The sequence below is a fragment of the Corvus kubaryi genome, unplaced genomic scaffold, assembly GCF_017639235.1.
Source record: "Corvus kubaryi isolate FWS band 111438036 unplaced genomic scaffold, C.kubaryi_AGA036_p1.0 65438, whole genome shotgun sequence".
Classification (NCBI taxonomy): Eukaryota; Metazoa; Chordata; class Aves; order Passeriformes; family Corvidae; genus Corvus; species Corvus kubaryi.
Genome location: NW_024582002.1, coordinates 92944 through 108274, shown reverse-complemented (window position 1 = coordinate 108274; position 15331 = coordinate 92944). Strand labels below are relative to the sequence as shown.

The following is a 15331-nucleotide window of genomic DNA, read 5'->3' as shown; positions in this document are numbered from 1 at the left end:
TTTATTGTGTATGCAGTGCAGCAGATGGTGTAGTTACTGGAGCTGTGATTATGAGATTGGGGTGGGAGGGAGAGGGTGAGGTTTGCATGCTCGAGATCACAAACAGAATGTGCTATTACATAACTGTGCAGCGGGGATGTAGTCTGCAAATTGTATTTAATCCTTCTTCTGATACTCTGGCTGCCCTTGACTGCTTTCAGCAGTAATGTTGCAGTTGGTACTACAATGCGGAAGTGTGAGGATGTGGTCCGTATCACTTGGTTGTAGCAAAAGGCTGGAACTCCCTTTGGTACCCTGAAAAAAAGAAAAACCAAAATCAGGACAGTTGTTGTAACATCCCCGGTTGAAGAACGAACTTCTCAAGGCCCTGAGAATTGCAGAAGTCTCTTGAGACCAAGACACTTGACAAGAATAGGTGGAGGGACTTTAAGGTTACAGTGGGTACAGATACAACCTCCTTGGTGGCTTTTAATGTAGGAAATAGGATACAGGATAGCTGAGATTACTAAGACTCCTTTCTTAACTTGAAAAATTATAATTTGATGCTTTTGTGTCAAAATTTCTTTACCTAGCCAAGACTTTTTTCTACACTTTGAGTAAATGTATATACACATATGCTCTTTTTTTTTTTTCTTTCTTCTTTTAGTTCTGAGCTTTCTGGAATTTTGCCAGAAATATTTTTTTCAGATACCCTATAGTTTGTTTGCAGAATTAAGTAGTACAGCAGTTGCAAGTAGTTAAATTTCCCAATATTTTTGAGGGAAATGAGATTAGACTCTAAATTTGAAGGCAAGTTGTGGGATTATTTGCTTCAAACCCTTTGGGGTAATGTGATGCACAACTCAAGACTAAGATTCCTTCAAGTCAAGATTAAGAAACATAGATATATATATATATACATAGAGAGAGAGAGAGAGAGAGAGAAACATGCAAACTAAATATGTCAGTGGCATGCTGTACTATAAATAAGAAAATACTTGAGCCTTTCATTAGAACAGCTGTTTCTTTGCACTTGATGTAACACCTGCTTGATTGACTTAAAAATTCATTTTGGGCTTCTGCTGATATGTGGTGATTTTTTTTAAAATGAAAATATATATCCTGCATTTTACACATACTTTGTAATATACCCTGTAAAATGATTATCTTATCTCACTGTGCCTTGTATATTTCACAGTAAGACTAGAAGAAATGCTCTTCAGCAATGAGAACTCTTGGAGAGATAGGGGGAAAGAAGGATCTAACATTTTTCACTCTTTTTTTCCCCCCCGCCATGTTGCTTATATTGATTTTTTTTGGTGTATATTAACTGCAGAGATATGACTTAATCAAATTTTTCAGGAAGCCAAGTTAGTTTTGATTATTTTTCAGTGATATTCATCTCCTTTTTGTATTCACTTTAGTGTGGCTGGTAATCTCAAAAGTCAGTAATGAGAATAAAAAGAAATGTGTCTCCCTAATGTTATGGTAGAAGAAGAACTTCACTTCTATGTTAATGCAGTGCCATAATCATGCTTTTAAGTGCTGAGCAGGGCTAATCTTTTGGGGTTTTTTTTAGTCATCTCCTTGTAGGATCCAAATCAGGTAGTTCTAGGGAGTGCATGGTTTGGTATTATGTCTCCTGCCTGCAAAGTGCTATGGTCTTCAAACCAGGCAACCCCCAACACAGGTAAACTACACACAGATGAAACAAAATAAATCCTTACATAAACGGTATAAATTCAGAGTTTGGGAACTGCTTAGCCAGAGGGAGCAAGCTAAGAGGGTGTCTCATGAGCCAGTTAGGGTATAGAAAATGGATATGGGGAATTGGAGTGAGAGGCACATGGGCTGCTGCTGAAGAGGCTACAGTAGGCACTGGTGCTGAAAATTTGAGGTTGGTTTGTTTGTTCTTTTAAACAGGCAGCCCATTCCAAGTACAAGTAACAGTTCATGATGCAGTCTGAATTTCCTAAATTTTTGGCGGTATGTTGGTATTGTAATAAGGTGCATTAATGCTTAAAAAATAATTAAAGATAATGAAGTATAGAGAGAGTGGAATCAAATGCAGTACACAGCACTTCCAAAAGCCAGATGAAAAGAACTTACTTTCTACGTGCACATTTTTGTAGTGTCATCTGAATATGTACTTAGTAACTGATGTGGTGCTGTTTTGCAAACTGTTGGTTAAATAGGAGAAATTAAAATGTATTAGAAAAACTGTGTGTCTGTGAGCCTACTATAAAGGACCTAGCTGAGGTGGGGGGGAGGCAGCTCAGAGAGAGCTTCTTATTAGGTTCATTATGAACCAACTGTCAGATGAATTTTGATGTTTCCTGAGTCATTTAAAGACAAAGGTAAGTGTAAAGACGTCTTGCTGCTAGAATTCATTGATGACATGAAGTTTGAAAAGTGCTTGTAATGTAGAGAGGAAGAACTTTGGGGGGGATTTCTTAGGTCTGGTGCCCAGACATGGGGGAAATCTGAAACATCTTTATGATGCAGAATACTTCTTCACACCTAGCCTTCTTTCTCTCTGAGGGATGGAGTAATAGGAGTGGGATGAAATTTGGACCTGTGTGCTTTAGGGTGATACAGGCAAGATAAAAGCTTGGAGGCTGAATAATTGAAAGGATCAAAGTAGAAAAGGGCACAAAAAAGTACTGAGCAAACAGTGTGGTGCAGTTATGAAGAAGGTATATGTGCTCTTGGGATAATGTCACAGAAGATGTTTTCAGTAGACAGAGGAAATTACTGGTGGTGTTACAGAAGCATCTGGCGAGATATCATTTAATATGCTTCAGAAATAGTCATTTGTTTGAGGAGAAAATAGAAGAAATTGTGCAGAGACAGGCTCCTAGGATGAAAGAGGGAATAGGTGTCTCACTAGAGATAGCTTGAAGAGCTTATCTAGGGTAGTCCAGCTAAAGGAACTATATATATAAGTGTTGTCTATACATACACAAATGGAGACAGTGAAGGGAGGGGAAGTACTGAAACTGAAAATATAAGCAAAACAACACCTGAACATAGTCCAACAAATTTTTGTAGCTGTAGTTCATCACAGTAGTCAGGTTTTTGGAGTAAACAGGAACTGTAGAACTTGATCTGCTTTTTCTGCTAAATATTGTTGCAATTTGAAAATAATTCCTTAATCATTGTGGAAATTTCAAAGAAAACGAAACTTTAATGTGTATAGCCAAATGTATTCTGAATTTTATGAAGAATTGTCTTTGACTAAACAGCATTTCCTCAGTTTCTCTCCTTCAAGTTTTTTTTGTGATTTCCTGGTATGCAGTGATACTCTTGGAGTGGCCATGGTGCTTTCTTAGAGACAGCTGCCACTTGGCTGCTTTCCTGGGCTAATGGGAGAACTTGTTTTTTCCGAAGGGTGTTAGTAAGAGGACAGGGAGGAGAACCTAGCCTTTTATGCTCACTCTTTTTATACTTGCTACACTTTGAAATAGAGACTGAATTGCTTTTAGGAGGGGTCATTTCCTTCATTGACCTTGAAGTGTGCTGGATGATAGAGATACTTCCATTAGGTGCTTAAAGATAGGTAGGATGAATCCAAGCCAAAGCATTCAAGAGGGAATAGACGAGCTGCCTAAAGACCTTCTGAAGTAAGTGGAGAGTAGGTAGCTGAGGCAGAGCTGTCATGTTCGGTGGATATGATGCACTGAGATCTTTTCAAGAAGTCTAGAAAACTTGGACATTGCTGTACATTTTTCACTTGGTATTTGATGTAGAAAACAGTTTACTGAATTCCAACAAAGAAAGCTTTGTTGCAGCTTGCCTTAAAGTGAGAGCCACAGCTTGAGAGTGTGACTTGGAAAAAAGTATCCAAGCAGTTAGTCTGCTGAAGTCTCACTGCAAGTTGATGAAATGTGGGCTTGTAGGTCGAAGTACAACAGCAGCTAGACTCCTGCTTGCCATGGGCATTGCTAAGTGCTAGCTACCCAAACATATTTTGTGACCTTGCTAACAGTTGCTTGAGGAGCCAAAATTTAATCTCTTTTGCATTGTAAATAATGTCATACTGAGCTCTTTATGTGTGTTATTTTAATGCTATATGGAAAAGAAATTATATTCAGTAATTTGCAAATAGAAGAGAGGAAAATTATGGCTGAAGGTGCTGGTGGTTACATGGAGGAAATTAACCAAAGAAAAATTATGGTGGGATGTTATTACTGTGCTGCATGTGGACCTCACTTTGCTTGTAGTGAAAGACAAGTGGTGGGACGAAGTTTTGGATTTAGAAGACTGGCAGAGGGATTCAAACTTTGTGGCATCTGGGAGCAAGGAAGGATGCTGTCTGACTCCCTGGTGTTTTGTAGCTGCACTGGCTGAGATCGGGAGGGAGCGTTCTAGGGCTTTTATTTAGGCTCACAGGCTATTCAGGAGCAGATTTTGGTATTTTAATGCTCTCCATTTAAGTTAATTTTTCAGGTTTGTATTTTTCCTCTTCATTCAGGAGTTGCTTATGTGTCCTTGCTAGAATATGTTTCTACCCTATTGAAAGCTATTTTTTACTGGCACAGTTGATTCAATCACTAACAGAATCTTCCGATGTTTATAATCAAAAATGCCAGCTGTTAGAATTTAATCTTCCTAGATTATGGGTATGTGAACAACATTTTACTGACCTCTTTGACCCTCTTTTTAACATATGTTAACATGTTAAACTGTTTTCTCAAGTCATTTGGATCAGTCTTCCAAAACCAACAACAATTTTTTAGTACCTGTAAAAAAATAAAAAATTTAAGTCTTCTCTGTAAGCTTTCCTAATACTGATGTCTTGGGGTTTTTTTACCAGATAAATTTGCGCCTCATCTTGGTAAGCGGGAAAACAAAAGAGTTCCTGTTTTCACCGAATGACTCTGCTGCAGATATTGCAAAACATGTGTATGACAACTGGCCAATGGGTGAGTAGCTGAGTGGCTTTGGCTTTTTACCTTGTGAGCAAGGAGCTTTGCTGTATATTCTGACTAAAGTGTCGATAAACTGATCTCCGTGCTCAACATTCAAATTAAGTGTGTTTATTCACTATCTGGACAAAGATTTATGCAGAAATACAGTTGTCTTGCCTTCTTTTTCACAGTTCCTTCAGTTGGGCAGATTTTTAGACGTCAGGACTGTTTCCTACTTTATTTCTAAAATTTGCTTCCCCAAATTGAAGTACTTCTTTCCCCCTATCTTTCAACACTTTTCTTGATGTTAGAGGATCTAGTAAGTGTGAGGAAATGTTGGAGATATAAAACCTCTTATGTGAGGACAGCTAAAATAAAACACAGGAAGTCACAGGAATGCATTAGTGAAATTGAGTCTGAAGTACTTTTTCCTTACTGCCTTATCTTGGAAAGGATCTGTAATACTGATATTTTTCCAGGGAAAAAAACAAATATAAAAGCCCATTTTAAGAGACATTAAAAGACTGGATGTTGTTTATGTGAATGTACTTGGTGTCGTGCAGGAATACTGGCTTTGGAAAATGGGCTTGAGAACTTAAGATGTGTATTCACATATGTGAATAGTTCCCCAAAACAAAGTGGTTCTGTTCTCCCCGACTATGATTTCATGGGAAAATAGCCAAAACACAGACATAGCATTACATACGATGAAAGAAAATGCTTCTTTTGGTACAGGACTTCATTTGGGTTACTGTTTTGATGTTAAAAAGACTACTATTTAGACAAACTAAAACATTGCACTATCTGTTTCTGTGGTGCTTTTGTCAAAGACATATGGTGGATGATCGTTTATGCCAAAAAGTTAATGTTGATAATCAGTATTTTAGGCCTTAAACTGTTCTTTGAGGTCAGGAAAAAAGTTCGGTTTTCTGGGATGCAGTATTATGTATTTAGTAAAATATGTAATGAAAGAGGAGGTTTTAAGTCTTCTGAAGTATTAGATACAGATGTAAAACACTTCAAAAAATAGGTTAACATAGCATCTGTGCTGTACATTTTTTAATGTGTGCCTATAACATAGTTGTCATAACCAAATGTTCTTTGTGTACATTTATCTGGATTAGTAAAGGCAGAACTGGATTTTTTTTTCTTACTCAAGTTTATGCCTGAGCACGTGATGTCATGTTCAGAGTCTCGTGAAGAGCTTGAAAGTTGCAGATTCTGAGTTTAGAGTTGGGAAGAAACCCAGACTTTAAAGTCTCTTCCTTAAAAAAAAGTAGAACCAGACATGGAAACCTCGGTTCAAATACTTGCTGTCCTGAGGGAGTGCTCTAAATTTTGATGAATATTTAATTTGCAAAGAAGAATGGTCTCTATTTAAAAGACAGAAACCCCCCCCCCCTCGCTTCAGAATATCATATAGATTTTCACAAGCATTAGCCCATTAGCTGTTTTTAGACTGAGAGTGCTCCTCTTTGCCACAGGACTGAGAAATCTTGATGAGGACTAAAGTATCCTTGAAACACAGATGATGCAATTGTTTTTACCACCATTTTGACTTGTCATGATCTTGTGGGGGAAAAAAGGGATGAAATAACCTCAGTCACATACTGGCAGGATTAAGGCAAACTTCTCCCCACCTCTTTTGGCAGTAGAGTTTTTAATTTAGGATCTCTTTATTTGCAGTAGAAAACACCAAATTTATTTTAATGCATATCATCTGGATAGTTACCTGTTCTCTTCTTCCCCTCCCCATTTTCTTCTAAATAATATTAACATCTTTCTTGTAGACCAATTATCTGAACTTTAAAAAAAAAAAAAAAGATTCAGTGTTTCCTTGGCCCATTTAGTCATCAGTGGAAATTAAAATTTGAATTCATGTCAGAAAGAAATGTTTCAGACTTCCAGCCAAGAAGCAGAAATTAAAAGGATGGGTAACTTGGCAGCTTAACAGTGAGAAAATACCTGTGCCAAAATCTAGTCTGTCTTCTTTTGGTTGTGGTTTTACATCATTATGGCACTGTCAATTGGCTGGATTTCTGCTCTTTACAGCCACAGTATAGTGGAGTTCAGACTGTATGGAGTAAAAATAAATAAAACTGTTATGGTAGCAGTGTGATAATTCAGATCCTTAATGTAGCCCACTTCACAGCATAGCAGAATGGGCATGTGCTTGAATTGCAAGACAATTGAATCAGACCCTAAGTGGAAATACTTGAAATTCAAATAGCTTTGGTTGCCTAATTTAATCTAATCTTACAAACTAGGCACGTGGGAGCACCTGGGAGTGTTGCAGCTTCTGCTGTTGGTGCCTTGCCCCCGCCGTGGTCTGGGGCTGAGATGGCTCCTGCTGCCCACGTCTCTGCCTGCTTGCTTTTTGCACCAGATGCCTCTCTGTACGCTCTGAAGCCATGGCTTTTGTTTCAAATGCTTCCCCTTCTATCCTTTTCAGTTCCTCTCCTTTTGTGGTGCCAGTTGCTACTGCCCGTATGTTAATTGTATGTTCCCAGTGAACAGGTTGGTTTCTGTGGCTTGTCCTGATCCCTTGCTGAATATTGATTTTGCTATATAAACACTACAAGCAGAAAGAGAGAACGTTTGTGAACAACTGTTGCCAGATATTTGGTCATCTAAGAAACAGAAGACACTGTATTCCCAGAGAGACCATTTAAATTCAACATTTCAAGGCTTTATGATACTTGTTCTGAAAGCAAAGTGCATATTTAGTTGTTCTTCACATTGTGACAGGGAATGGAAAAAGAGTAGGAAAAGACCATTTAAGCTTATCATTTATTTATGATGGCTTAAGCATTATAGGAAAATGCATGCTTGCTTTTTTTCGAACCACGGTTTGCCATATAAAAACATCCATGGATCAGCCTTGGGGAAGCTCCTTAAAATGTATTGGTGGGTGTCTGCTCTGAGAGAGCCTCTGTTCTGGCTCTGTGGTGGCAGTTGGGGGCTGCTCAGGTCCCTGCCCCCTCCAGCCATGGAACTGGTTGGATCTGGCCATCATCGAACGGTGCTGAGCTGCCTCCGGAGCTTTTTTCAGCGCTGTGATCTCAGAGTCCTGTTTCAAGTGACCCATCACATGCGTGCTTGCTCTGTGTGCGGCAGCTTCCCATTGCTGGAGAGCAGCTCCAGTTAGTCAGTTAGCTGGTGACGGGGAGCATGGCTTGGGAAACTTCAGAATGGCCTGGGTATCAAGAACCAGGAAGCAATTTGCATGTATGAAATATTTTCTTTAGGACTTGTGTATGTGCTAAATATATCCTGCAGTCTGTGACATCAGTAATACTTATACTTGCAGACATAAAATTACGTGTTTGAATGCCCAGTGTCAAATAATAAATTCAAGAATAGACTTCGAGTGCTGGTCTTGAATTACCTTCCTGTACCTTCAGCCTGTGATCTCTCTTTAGTGTTTTAAGCAAAAGAGTCCTGTTCCCAATTTTCTTCCTGGGTAAAGGTGAGAGAAATAACAAAAGATGTTTTTTTCACAATGTAACTGTGGAAATTCTCTCTCTCTTCAGATTGGGAAGAAGAACAAGTCAGCAGTCCAAATATCTTGCGGCTTATTTATCAAGGGAGGTTTCTTCATGGCAACGTGACATTAGGAGGTATGAAAATAATTTTTATTATACATGTTACAGTTAGGCAAAGGGGATATTTATTTATGGTTCAGTGAATACTACTTTACTGTTCAAGATCGCAGTATGGCTTGCTTTATACTGTTTTTCTTGTGCATAGGGTGACACTGTACCTTATTGCATATTTTTCCATCTTGTTACCATGAGTTGTTAAACTTTGCGAGGTACCACCTGCTAAGTCAAGCCTCCTCTCACACAAAGAAACTGTAGTGCTGCTTTTATTTGTTGTCATTCTAAATGGAATATTTTGTTCCACCTCTCTTACACTGCATTTGCAGGACAAGCTACTTAATAAATATCTGAAGTATTTTAAAATGCTTGATAAACTTTATGAAAATTGGTCAAACAATACTTTAAATCTTAGTGCAATGCAGGAAGACACCCTATGAATGAGAATGAGGGGAAGCATTCTTGCTGTCCAGTGCTCTCCCAGGGATACAATTGCATAGTTATGTGAAAACAACAGTAAATGGCTTCACTGCGTTTGCTAAGGAAATGTAATTCAACTGTGCCCTCTCGTGGCAACTGTTTCCCCACAATTACGCATTTTGGTGGGAACCCTTGATAGAGGTGTGACACACATTTGTTAAGTCATCTTTCCTTTTGTAGGTAGCATTTGCCAATGGGAATATCAGCTGTATCAGTGACTAAACATTATGAGCCTCTCCATTCTGTGCCAGTTTAAAAACAAATTAATGTTCCTACTTTGTATGTTCAAATTATTCATGGTTTGGTACCTGGATGCAATACAGAAAGGACAATATAATATAATATAATCACCAATGAAATGGTTTTGAAATTAAGAGGAATCTGAAAATAGTATTTCTGGACTGCTTATGGTGATGTTCCATGAAGAATTGACTGGGATGATACACCTATTGATTCACTTTCTACCATTCCCAGTGTTGCCTAGTGATGTACTTACAGAATAGATTTACTCTCCACATATATAAATTTTTAATGCTTCTATATATACAAACAAGATCATTGTCAGCTCAGCTGGAAGAACTCTGAAATTTTTATTCACTCTTTAATTTGTATTTTCACCAGGTGACAGTGAGTGCAGCTAGTAGCAGTTGGAGTAGAGTTGAAAGACAAATGTTAAGTCTTGGATCATCTCTGCAATTAAAGATGCTAGTCTTACCCTACATTTCCAGGCAAGGATAGTTAAATGGGATTTACTTCGCCATTCATCTGAGTGTTGCTCTTCACCACCAGTACTTTTTCCCTTTAATGACATTTGTCTAAACCTAAGAAAATGTTGAATATTTGTTTAATGTATTTAATATATTATTTAATGAGTTAAGCGGAAAAATGATATCTGCATGCTGCTGACTCTTGCATTAACTTAGGTCTATGAATTTTGAACACTTGCTTGGGTTCAGGGCATTTTAGTTCATTCTTAATCGTTCATGCGTTGTGATTTAATCATCGTGTTTTTACCCCAGGGATCTTACATGTATATTAGTGTTTTTCAAAAATATTTTTGTTGCTGTATTGTTTTAAGAAAAAGAATCCCTAAAACATTGGCTTAACTTCAGTACTAATGAAGTTGTCAGGAGTAAGATTACACAGCTGAAAGGGGAACAGGAATTCATGAAACAGCCTGAAAAGACTCTTACTTCAGTTTGTGGTGTTCATTAGAGGCAGCCCTAAGTGAACTAGTTACCTTTAAAAGGGAAGTGGAGGAGGGGAGGAAGGAAATTTCTTGCTAAACACAATATTTAGTTTCTTATACTATTATAATACACTTTCTTTAAGCTTTTCTAGCTGTAGCGCTCTTTGACTGAGTTATAGCACTTAGTGTTATATTTGCTTTAGGTGATTAGGAAATATTGACTGGAATTTTGACCTACTGAAAATCACTTTATCATCCAGTGACACAAAAGTTTCCAAGGAAACAGTTTGGTGTTTTCTTTTTTAACTGGAGTGCATTTTTGTTCACTTTTACCTTACGTGTCTGTGTAGTGGCTTCTGAATTTGAGACTCCTATAAACTAAGATGGCTCAAAAATGAGAAATTGATAGGAGAAAGTGGTTTTGAGTGAAAAATTTTATTTTCAAGAAAGCATCCCTTTTGATAGCTTCTCTGAATGGACTGTCACTACAAGAACAGCAGAGCTAATGGCACTGGAAGCAGGGTAGAACAGACCCCTCTGTAAAGCTGCGCTGCTCTTGCCTGCAGGGCTTGAGCCACACTGTTTTGTTGTGTCCTACCTGTGCAAAGTGCTGGGGAGTTGCCTAGCAAGGCAGTCTGTTGTTCAGCTTCCAACAGGAAATTTAATCCTTTAGCTAAATATTTGTTTTGCAGTTTGCATTTCAAATAATATTAATTAGGGAAGTAATACATAATCAACAGTTCTCCATTTCTGGGTAGATAATGGTAATCAGCAGCATTTGCTTCCTTATTTATTGGGGAAGGGAAGTCAACCTGCCATATGCCATCCACATTCCAAAAGGGGGTGAAAAGTAAGTTCTGACAATAGAAACTACAGAAAAACAATGGGATTGAGTAGTTGGGAAAGGAATTAAATACAATTTTGCTTTTAGTGAGAGAAAGGCGTGAAAGCACAAAGAGAAGAGCAAGAAAGGATTACTGAGCATAGGTTAGGCTGCTCAGATGGTGTCATGGTGCTCCAAACAAGAAGCTGGAAATTTCTAGCAAGAACTTGTGTAAACTGTGCAAACTAGTAGCTGAAAGTAGTTGATGTAAATATTAGCATAGTTCTACTTGATTACTGTAAATAGTTAATCTCCACAACTCACTAATCAAGTGTCCTGAAATGTGTTGATATTATGAAAGATGTTCTTAATGTGATTACTTTGTAATTCAAGAGTTTATGTTATGAAGACAGTCCTTTTCCATGGAGTTTGCAAAGAGCATATTAACAGTCTGTTAGACTTTTCAGTTGTGTCATGGTACCAAGTACTCAAAATACATCATCTTTGTCAGACTTCAAGCTATCAATAGCTTCTAGTTGCAGGCACAGGCAGTGCTTCAAGTAAACTAAGAAACTTTCAGATTTGCCTTTCCATAGAGATCACTATTCCCAAAGTACAGCTGCTTCAAAGAATCTTGTGGAGTTCTGTATCACTTCGTGTGCTTACACCTGTTTGGACCTGTGTTTTAATCATAATTTGCATTTCTTCAAATAAATATGTAGGCAACAAACATGATTTTAATAGCAGTCTTGTAGCGAGGCTTGTATTGAATACACCTAATTACTAAATACTGGGTTTATGTTTTTATTAGTGAATCTTTAATCTGTGCTGTAGTGTAAAACAGAGACGTTTTTCACTTCAGTTGCCTTCAGGTTTATTGGCCATTCATTATTCATCTATTCACTTAAAATGCCATTTCACTGTATGTGAAAACAAAAGCTGTAACTTGAGTTTGATAGGACAAATTCTACTCAAATCAGAATTATTTTTGTATTAAGGATTAAATTCTTGTTAAATTTAGCACTGACTTTTTTTTCCACTGTAAGGTGGGAAGGACAAAACTTAGAGCATCCTTGCCTTGTATTTCTCAGAAAAACAATCAAGGAAGATACTCTAAGTATACAATGTATTTGTATACTTAAATTGGAATGTAAAAATTATCATTTTAGTTTCAGACACAAGCAGAAGGAATTGTGGAAAGGACCATTTTTTAAAATTTTGTGTTGCTAAAGCTCACAAAGGCAGCACTGTGAGAACTACTGTATCTAATTTAAAAAGCTTTAAATTTGATATTTTTCACATGCAGCTGATGTGACAGATTAGTATTAAAAGGCAAGATGCAGACATTTTGTATGTCAAAGAATCTGTGTCATGGATCAAAATGTGTTTTAGGAAAATCTGTTCTTCAGTAGAGGTTCAGTGTTTTGATATCTCAGGAATAACAACTTGGTGGCTGAATTAGCAACTTTTTTGCATCCTTATTATTAAAGAATGCTTAACACCTGAGTCTTGGCATGACTGCCCACCTCACTTTTTACTCAGAAGAGGAAGGCTAAGTTTCCTAACAGGAATATCATATCTCTAAGAATGCAGTGTTTTAAGTGATTCTTTTCATGCCCTGAGTCCCTGATTTACTGAACTTCAACCAGTAAGCAGTTCAAACCCAACAGTATGAACTTTTGAACAGGTGCTAATCCAATTACAGTTAGTTTCAGTTGGGTATTTTGGAGAAAAAAAGACTGATGTAATGTGTTAATTATTCTCCCTTTCTCCTTTTGCAGCATTAAAACTCCCTTTTGGCAAAACAACAGTGATGCATTTGGTGGCTAGAGAGACACTGCCAGAACCAAACTCTCAAGGTAGGGCATTAGAGGAATTTCTTACTCGAGTACATGGCAAAGTGGTCAGGTCTCTTACAGGCTTTTTGAGTATTTCATAACAGAGAAAAGTCAAGTCCTTGTGCTCTTTTGTGAAGAAGGCAATGGAATGCTCTTGTACATGTTTATAGAAAACTAAGAAATTAACTTTCTGGTTTAGCATTTTTATGTTAGTGCAGAAACTTACTCAGACCTTAGAAGCTCTTGTTTTTATTGTGAAAATCTAGTCCTGATTTATCTTGCAGTTATGTATGCATGTGTATAACAATAAATATTTTTTACTGAAAATAGTAAAGAACAGACTTGTATTAAGTATACTCTCACACAGAACAGCCTCATTGCTTTAGAAATGGCATGTAAGTAAAACTTCCTTCTTCTTTGCAGGTCAAAGGAACCGTGAAAAAACTGGAGAAAGCAATTGCTGTGTAATCCTGTAAACCCTGTTAGCTTTACCTGCTAAGTGTGATGTAATATAGTCTTTGTCTTTCATGCTGCTGGAATAGAAGAGGCCCTACCTTGCTTCAAACACCTGTAGGAAGAGCCTGTCTGTAAATCCATGGAACTGAAATAATACACGAACACTGTCTCATTAGTCTTTTTTTTTTTTTTTTAAAAAGTGAAAGATCTATGAACACTTTAATTGTTTATTTTTTTCAATTCCTCCTTTTTGTTTGTTGAATAATCTTAGAGTACATCACTTTTTGAAAGAATTCAATCTCCAGAAAGGTTTGTTTTCTTTTCCATAGGAGGAATCCTTTTGCTACCACAAAAATCTGCATTAACCGGATCTAACCAGTCAAGCTTTCTAGATGCAATTTGCACTAAATATGGTTGACAGTATATTTCTCATCAACAATCTCTAACAATATTTGAGACATCTAGTAATAACCCACAATGTATAATGCAACACTGGAAAATAGTATATTAATAATTAAAACAAATCTCACTTATGGCCAAATCAAAGGAAAAACTGTTAAGTCAATTCTACCTAAGTCAACCTCGGTGGCCAAACTGGCACAGAATACTAACTAAACCAAGTCTAACTATATATATTTTCACTGCAACAAAGAAAAAATACTATGTGCCTGTAATTTAAAAGCACTCTGTAGAGGGCTGATGAAACTGATTTTTTTGTTACTGTGTGCACTCCGATCTCGTGTGTTAGTTGAGTGCTTATTCAGACAGCACAAACAAGTGCAGAGAGTGCATTTCCTAGCCTTAATATGGGAGGGGTAGTTTCCTGTAGTTCATAGGCTTTTATTATTGTGCATAAATGTTAGAAAACATCATTTACTAATCAATTTTATGTATTTGAATATTGGCAATTGGTGTTTTTCAGTCATTTTTCTCATCTGTACCTTAGACTCCAGTGTCATGCTTACTCATTAGAGATTTCAAGAGAATTATTAAAATTTAAAAAGCAAAAAGAAAAACTTCTGCCATAGTACTAGTTTTGTTTCTTTACGTAATCTGCATTTGGTATTAGTGCTTGCAATGGTATTAAAATCAGAAGCTGATTTTTGAAGGCGTACATAATTGAAAAGGATGCCATTCTTTTATTTCATATCAATAATTTAAATGTTGATATGCTAAAGAAATTTGCACAGCACTAAAGCATGAGCTAGTTTCATCTAAACCTGTAAAAAATAAAAATAAATAAAAATTAAAAAGTATAAAAGATTTTATATTTTTTCACTGGGGAGGAATTCTTCCTGGGTGAAATTACAAATATGTGTAGAATATATTTAATAAAGATCTTATAAAATACATAACTATAGAGGTTAAATATAGATTGGCGTGTAGTATAATAGAACAATATTCCATATAAATAGCTTTAGCCTTTAAAAAACTGAGTCACAGGTTGACATTGTGTTCTGTACCTAAGTGTCCACAACTCTTACAGATGTTCTGTGTAATCGTTTTTCCGAATGATTGGCATCATTCAAATGTAAACAGGTTATTTTATTCATTGTTACTGCTTTGATGAAATGCTTTATATGCAGTAGATTTACAAAAATATTGTTCATACTGATCAGAATTAAATTTGTATAGAGCAGAGTTTTAAAACAAATTGTAAATAGCACTAAACATTTTCTTTCTGCAACCTGTACTGATAGACTCTTCTGTAAACTAAATAAAAGAATATTGTAGTGCATTTCAGTGGTGTTTCAAGGGTTGTAATTGGGGCTGTAACTGCTTTTAATAGTACTTCTTAATCTGGAAATTAAGTAAGGACTCCATTTTATTTATTTAAAAAAAAAAGGAGGGGCACAAAACCTGCTGAAAAATGCTAAAGGGATTTATCACTTCAATTTTTGTTTTACTTCATAAGTGGCCTGGAAACCTTTTTTCTGTTGAAGAGGAATGTGAGCATGAGCAGTTGCAAATGTGCAGCTGTGTCACACCCTTGTGTGCCTCACAGGAGCCGTGTGCTCATACTGTGAGTTTTTGAACCTTCATTTACTGATAGCAAA

General features: G+C 36.8%; 1 protein-coding gene across 1 annotated transcript in view; it reads left to right on the top strand.

Moving 5' to 3' along the window:
* Positions 1-15012, top strand: part of LOC121673443 (ubiquitin-like protein 3) — a 58820-nt gene extending 43808 nt beyond the window's left edge. The window contains exons 2-5 of the mRNA XM_042046738.1: positions 4796-4904; positions 8423-8509; positions 12762-12839; positions 13242-15012. Of these exons, the coding sequence (XP_041902672.1) occupies positions 4796-4904; positions 8423-8509; positions 12762-12839; positions 13242-13294 (327 nt within the window). The 3' untranslated portion in view covers positions 13295-15012. The remainder of the gene's footprint in view (positions 1-4795; positions 4905-8422; positions 8510-12761; positions 12840-13241) is intronic.
* Positions 15013-15331: the final 319 nt, after the last annotated feature.